At 42.7% G+C, this 6,640-nt stretch overlaps 1 protein-coding gene across 1 annotated transcript in view; it reads left to right on the forward strand.

Annotated features, from left to right (window-relative positions):
* The first annotated feature begins 2,827 nt into the window (after positions 1-2,827).
* Positions 2,828-6,640, forward strand: part of HENMT1 (HEN1 methyltransferase homolog 1 (Arabidopsis)) — a 33,257-nt gene continuing 29,444 nt past the window's right edge. The window contains exons 1-2 of the mRNA XM_006866008.1: positions 2,828-2,848; positions 3,814-3,939. Coding sequence (XP_006866070.1) covers positions 2,828-2,848; positions 3,814-3,939 — 147 coding nt within the window. The remainder of the gene's footprint in view (positions 2,849-3,813; positions 3,940-6,640) is intronic.

Below are 6,640 nucleotides of genomic sequence, written 5' to 3' on the forward strand. Positions count from 1 at the left end.
CAGATGGACTGACACAGTGGCAGCAACAACCGGCTCAAAAGTATCAACTGTGAAGATGGCGCAGGATTGGGCAGTTTTGCTTTGTTGTGCACAAGGGTGCTACGAGTCGAAATTGTTCTATGGCACATAACAAAACAATTGTTGTTGTCATGTACCGTGGAGTCAGTTTCGACTCAGCGACCCTGCGTAGGGTTTCCGAGGCTATACATCTTTACTGGAGGCTAAAACCTTATCATTCTCCCTCGGAACAGCTGGTAGTTTGGAACTGCTGACCATGAGATTAGCAGCACGATTCGTAAACACCACGCTACTACCACAGCTCCTTGTAACAAACAATAGGTTACTTTTATTAAAATACCATCACAGGGCACTGGAGTCCTGATATGGCGCTGTAGGATAAGCACTGGACTGCTAATTACGAGGTCGGCATTTCAAACCCGTTCAAAGCCAATAGCCGCTCTTTTGAAACCCTGTACAGGTCGCTATGAATCGTTCCAACAATCGGCTAATATTTCAGTTACAGCTGAAAAATTTTAAAGCACCAGCTTTTGAGTCTTAAATTAAAAAAAAAAAAAAAAATTCTAAGAAAGCAGCTTCGCGCCCTCCCGCCCTCTGTTTTATACCTTTCATCATATACAAGAAAGTACTCGGTTTTTCCAGTGTCGAAGTGAGTTGAGTCTCCGCAAGGAGGGCAGGATACAAGAACTCTTGTAAGAGTTCAGGTAACTGTGTTCACCCAATGCGGAAATAACCAGTTTGGGTCTTAAAGAACGGTTTTCTCTCAGCCAGGTGCTGTGAAACCTACGTTACCGTCTTCAGGCCTTGTGAGGAGTACGAGGGGGGTGGAGGAGCTGACTTGCCAGAGGCTCGCGCTGAGCCGGGTCGCCCCCTTGTGGTCTCCCATTGGTGGGAACCGTTTTTGGTTTCCGCGCACAAGAGTCACAGAGCAATCACACGCAGCCGGCCGCTCAAGGCGGGGCCGTCTCCGCCCAACAGTCGCGACGCCCGGCTCCGCAGGTCGCGAGCGCGCGGGACTGGTGTGCCAGCCGAGGTTCGGATGAAGACCTAGAAAATGACTTCGGCGCATGCGCCACAGCGGCCGTTATGGAACGCAAAACGGATACATCAGAACTGGAGACCGGTCGTGAAGGGGAGCAAAGCCCACGCCGGTAGGGAATGCCGTGGTTGAAGACGCGGACGCGCACGCAACCAGGAGGCGGTGCAGGTGCGGCAGTGGGCGGGTAACGTCACGTAGCTACGCGTGCGTGGGCGGCAGACTCGGGCTAAGAGTTAAATGCTTTGTCTGCGGGCTTAGAGAGTGGTTGGTTTACTTGGCTGCTCCTTGAGTTTCCATTTGCACGTGTTTACTGAACGGTAAGCGATACGACGACCTATGCTCAATAAAGACATTAACCTTGGCTGGTAGGAAGAGTTCAAAGACATGTTGCCCAACTTTCAGACTAAACGCTAGTTTTAAGTTGTTGCCAAAAGCAGTTGTGCAATGGTGGTGGTAGTTGCGTGGCACCAAGTGGATTCTGACTCATGGCGACCCTGTATAGGGTTTTCGAGGAAGCAGAAAGCCTCATCTTTCAGCGGAACCGCTGGTAGATTCGAACTGCTTATCTTGAAATTGGCCCAGCTCATAATCCACTATGCTATCAGGGCTCCTTAATTGTGTAATGTTAAATGCCGTACAGTTGGTTCTGACCTTAGCCACCCTGTATAGGGTTGCTGAGGAGCGGCTGGTGAGCTTGAACCACCAACCATGTAGGTTCAAACCGACTTTGCAGTCCAGCGCATTAACCCACAGCGCAACACCAGGACAACAATGTTAAGTTCCGTCTCATCGATTCCGACTCCTAGCTGCCCTTTATAGAGTTTTTGAGAAGCAGTTTGGTGAGCTTGAACAGCCGACCGAACAGTACCACACCAGGACTGCAATGTTGTTAAGTGCCGTCCAGTTGGTTCCGACCCATAGCGATCCTGTATAGGGTTTCCAGAAGCACCTGGAGAGCTTGAACCACCAACCTTGTAGTTCAAACCGACTTTGCAGTCTTGCGCATTAACCCACACACAGCACCACACCCCAGGACTTCATATAGGACTGCAATAGAGAAGCAAAATTTAACTCCTTGAGTGAATTTGATATGTAAATGTTTCTCAGAATCTTGCCTTTAGCTTTAAACAAGTACTGATGAGGCTCCCTTTCCTCTACAAATTTCATTTTGACCGTGTGTGACCAAGTTATCTAAAGCAATTTGGACCAAGTTTAGGGTTTTAGCAGTGAAATGGGCATAACTGATTGAATTATTCACTTTATTTTAAACTAACAATAAAAGGAAAGAATGGATGTTATTGCACTGTTATATTCAGACTAAGAAAGAAATCCACCTTGATATTAGACCTTTTGATCTTGTAAGGCAAGTAATTGGTGCTTTCTAAGCCTCTATGTCTGAAACAGTTGTTTAAGTGCAGTGGAATTGGTTCCAACTCATAGCAATTCAGTATAGGGTTTCCAAGGCTGTAAATCTTTTCAGGAGCAACAAGCCTCATCTTTTCCCAATTGAGTGGCTGTTCGAAGTCCTGTGCTTACCCTCTAGAGCCCCCGTTACTGAATAAATTTTTCTGTGGATTAAACATGTATAAGGAGAGAATTGGGTTTTTTCCCCTTCCTTTGAGCAGCCATTTCCTCCAGGGTTCTTCCTGCTTTATAAAAACAGACATTTTGTGTTTATAGTAGAGTCATTCATAATTCTTCTAAAATTCTACAGCGCTTGAAGGATACATCTACATCTGTGTGTTTGCTTCCAACTGGATTTAGTTCCTAATGGACGAAAACAACCTACAGGTAGGTTAAGAACAACCCCAGTTCTTAACAGTTATATGACTTGCAAGAGTTACCCCTGTGGTATACCTTGGAGGTAATTACAGGCAGAATCCTAGCATTTCCTAGTTATTTGTTGAGCTAAACAACACTGCATAGATGAAATCACATTTGGCTAGTACAGCTGAGGGAACTCATCTTTTAAAATTGTATAAGTGGCTAGCATTTTTTCCTACTGATAGCATAGCTCCAGTTAGCAAGTGCCTTTTGACTTTACTACTCATTTTTGTTAAGAGCCATCGAGTCAGCTCTGGCTTATAGCAACCTTGTATAGGGTTTGCATCAAGCAGCTGGTGGGTTTAAACTGGTGACTTTGTGGATAGCAGTCCAGTGCTGATCCCAAGCACCACACCAGGAATCCATAGAGTGCTAATACTTATTAACAGTAGTAACAGCTGTTGTGGATTTACCTCACTAACTCTTGCTTTTTTCTAATGAGATTTTTATAAACATTTCCAACCTCCTGCCTTCCCCAATCCCAGGCTTTAGCGCTTCACTCCTCAAAAGGTTCCATGTGACTAGGAAGCATCTAATTGTTTTTATTGAATGCATTTGTCAGTTCCATTCAGCTGGAACCAAGCCATAGGCACATACAGCCAGATTCTCACTTAATAAAAGACATGAGAAGAATCTTAGACAAATAAAAGTTCAACTGTGAAGGAATTGCATTGTTATTTACGGATAACTCAATTTTAAGGCATTGAGGTCAGAGTGGTCTCCAAAGTGGGGAAATAAAGGTACTTCTTCATCCTTGAAGAATTGGGATCGTGCTGCTTTTGATGGCATAAGGAAAGGAGGATTTACTTTAGGGGGCTCAGTTTGTCATTAATTCAAGGGTTGTGAGGCCAGAGAGGAGACCGGGAAAGAAAATTCTTGAAGAATTGCGTGATTTAGAGGGTTTTTTTTTTTTTTTTTTTGTATACTTTCAGTGTCAAAATGTTGTTGATGAGAATTTTGAAGACGTTACCAGCACAGTAATTAAGTTTAAGCCTCCGCTGTACAAACAGCGGTATCAGTTTGTTAAAGATTTGGTGAGTCAACATGAACCCAAGAAGGTGGGTACATTTCTCTTTCCAAACTTTCAATTACCGTAAGTTTATGAAATGTTTCAAATGTGAGCAAAATCTTGACATTATATACTTAGATGATGTTGTATTATTTTCTTAGGGCTGCTGTAGCAAAATAGACAAACAGGACTTTTTATTGTGCTTCAGGAAGGTACTTTGTTGAGTTAGTGTATGAGCACCATTTTTCCCACGGCGTGTGCTCCTGTTGTGCTTCTGTGTCACATTTCGGCAATTTTCACGATATTTAAAACTTGTTCAGAATGCTATTGCAACCTTAATAGACTACAGTAAAGTTGTAAACATACCTTTGCTATGCACTTGGAGACCAAACATCTGTGTGACTTGCTTTATTGTGATAATCACTTTATTATGGTGGTATGTTGTTGTTAAGTGCTGTGGAATTGGTTCCGACTCTTAGTGACCCTGTATAGGGTTTCTGAAGAGCGGCTGGTGAGTTTGAACTGCCAACTTTGTGGTTCAAACTGACTTTGCAGTCTAGTGCATTAACCTAGTGCCACTGGAACCCACAAACAGGGTGACTTTTTTAAGAACAGAGATCTGTTTTCTCACAGTGCTGGAGGCTAGAAATCTCAGAAGGCTTTTGGGAAGAATCCTTTCTTGTCTCCCAGCTATGAGTAGCCTCAAGCATTTCTTGGCTTGTAAATGTGTTTTTACATGGCTGTCCTTTCGGTTGCGCTATGTGGGGACTTCAAAAAGTTCATGGAGATAATGGAGAAATTCCATTATCTTTTAATTCTATTTTTCCACAAACTTTTTGAAGTCCCAATATATCTTTTCCTTTTTTTATAAATGTATCACTCAGATTTGGTTAGTACCCACTCCACTATGACCATGTTATATCAACTGATAACATCTTCAGAGATCACAGGTGCGAAGGGTAGGACGTCAATATATCTTTTTTGGAGGCGCAATTCAATTTATAGCAGATGGCGATCTTTATAGGTTCTGTATTTCTAAATCTTGTCAGAAACTAGTATTGTGGCCACATTATTATGATTTCTTTAAAATTAGATGATAATGAGCTTGCTTAGCTAATTTTGGAGGAAAGGTATGACTTCAGTGATTTCATGCACGTTAAAATGAAGTACATTATTTTTTTTTAAAGGTTTTTATTGTGGATTCATTGAAAGTTTACAGGGCAGATCATCAGTTTTACATTCAACAAATTATACACCTTGTTTCATTACAGTGATTATAATCCCCTCCGTGTACCATCACTTAACAATATTTCTCTCTATCCACTTTATCTTTTTTTTATTACTTATTTAAAAAAACAACAACAAAACCCATTCAGGCATATATAATAACTTATATCTCCAAAGGGCACATTCTGCAAGTCTGCCTCCTGGCCACCAGCTCTTAGTCCCTCTCTTCCCATGAATCTCGAGTCCTCAGCTGCTCCCCTTCTCCAGGATTCCAACTCTGCCTCCGTCTCTGGCGCTGCTGCTTCTCTGGATAAAGGTCCTGCATTCTCCTTGTGCGCTTCTCCCTTGATGGTACTAGGGTCCTCTGTTTCTGGACTGTAAGATTAGCCACTTCCCTGTTTTTGTTACAAAACTTTTATCTTTACATTTGTGACAGTCACAATTAGTCATAATAACAAGTATTCACTGTTGAATCCTACGACTCTTATCCCCATCTCTTTTCACCAGACCCATCTAGACAAGATGAAATCTGTTCAGTGGGGACTCTTTCTTTCCCTCCATACTCTTAAACTAAAATCTAAACTCCCTCTTGAAACCTTGTAAGCCAGTCACTTCGTGCCTTTATTGCCCCCTCATTTTAGGTAGCCAATGTCTAAATTGCCCGTCTCTATCTACCCTGTGTACAGAAGGGATAGCATTGATACTTCCCTCTCTGTTGGTATTTAGAGTAACTGAGGTAGTCAGGTTCTTCAAATTATAGCAGTAATTTACCCTTGTTTCCTTTATCCAAAAAAAAAAAATAATAATAAATAATAATAATCTTCCTCTAGTGGAGTTCTGATTATCGAACCATCGAGGTTAGGTCAAATGGGTACTGTCTGCAGGTTTGGGTGCTCTTGTGCTACTCCACTCACTTCATATCAGCTTGATGCTTCACTCTCAGCTCTAGCCCTCTGTGGCTATGTCCTCGTCCATGGACTCAAGTGTCGTCAGGTCTCACCATACTTTGAACCAACCAGCCCTTCCTCTTCTCGTTCTCATCTCCAGGTCAACGGGAGTCAATGTATTGTGGTTGAACTTAGCCCATTTCTTCATTGCTGCCTTTCCCCCTCTTCCACTCACCAGTATACCATTGTGGTTGCCAGCAAGCTTACATGCTTGTTTGTGTGTTCCCTTTGAGTTTCAATCTTAGAGGGGAGTTTGTCCTGAAGGAACTTGCTTTGATGTCTTCCTCATGAACAGTTTGCTTATTCTTGCAGTAGCCAGTAATGCTGACATTTTTGTTTTGGGTTTTTCCGGATTATCTTTCTTTGAAGATATATCTTCTGTCACTGTAGTTGTTCCAGGCTGGTGTACTTGTCCTTGCTAGTGGGAATGTCCCACCTCATAAGGTTCTGGATGGGACTCAGGATTCCACCTAAGATCCTATACTTTGTAAAGGCTTTGCAAGAAGCCTATTTCACTGGGCAAGTTCTAGAACCCCTTTTAGGTATTCCAATCAGTTATAGGCTGAAGACGGGCTT

Source organism: Chrysochloris asiatica, unplaced genomic scaffold (assembly GCF_000296735.1).
Source record: "Chrysochloris asiatica unplaced genomic scaffold, ChrAsi1.0 scaffold00085, whole genome shotgun sequence".
NCBI classification, from domain to species: Eukaryota; Metazoa; Chordata; class Mammalia; order Afrosoricida; family Chrysochloridae; genus Chrysochloris; species Chrysochloris asiatica.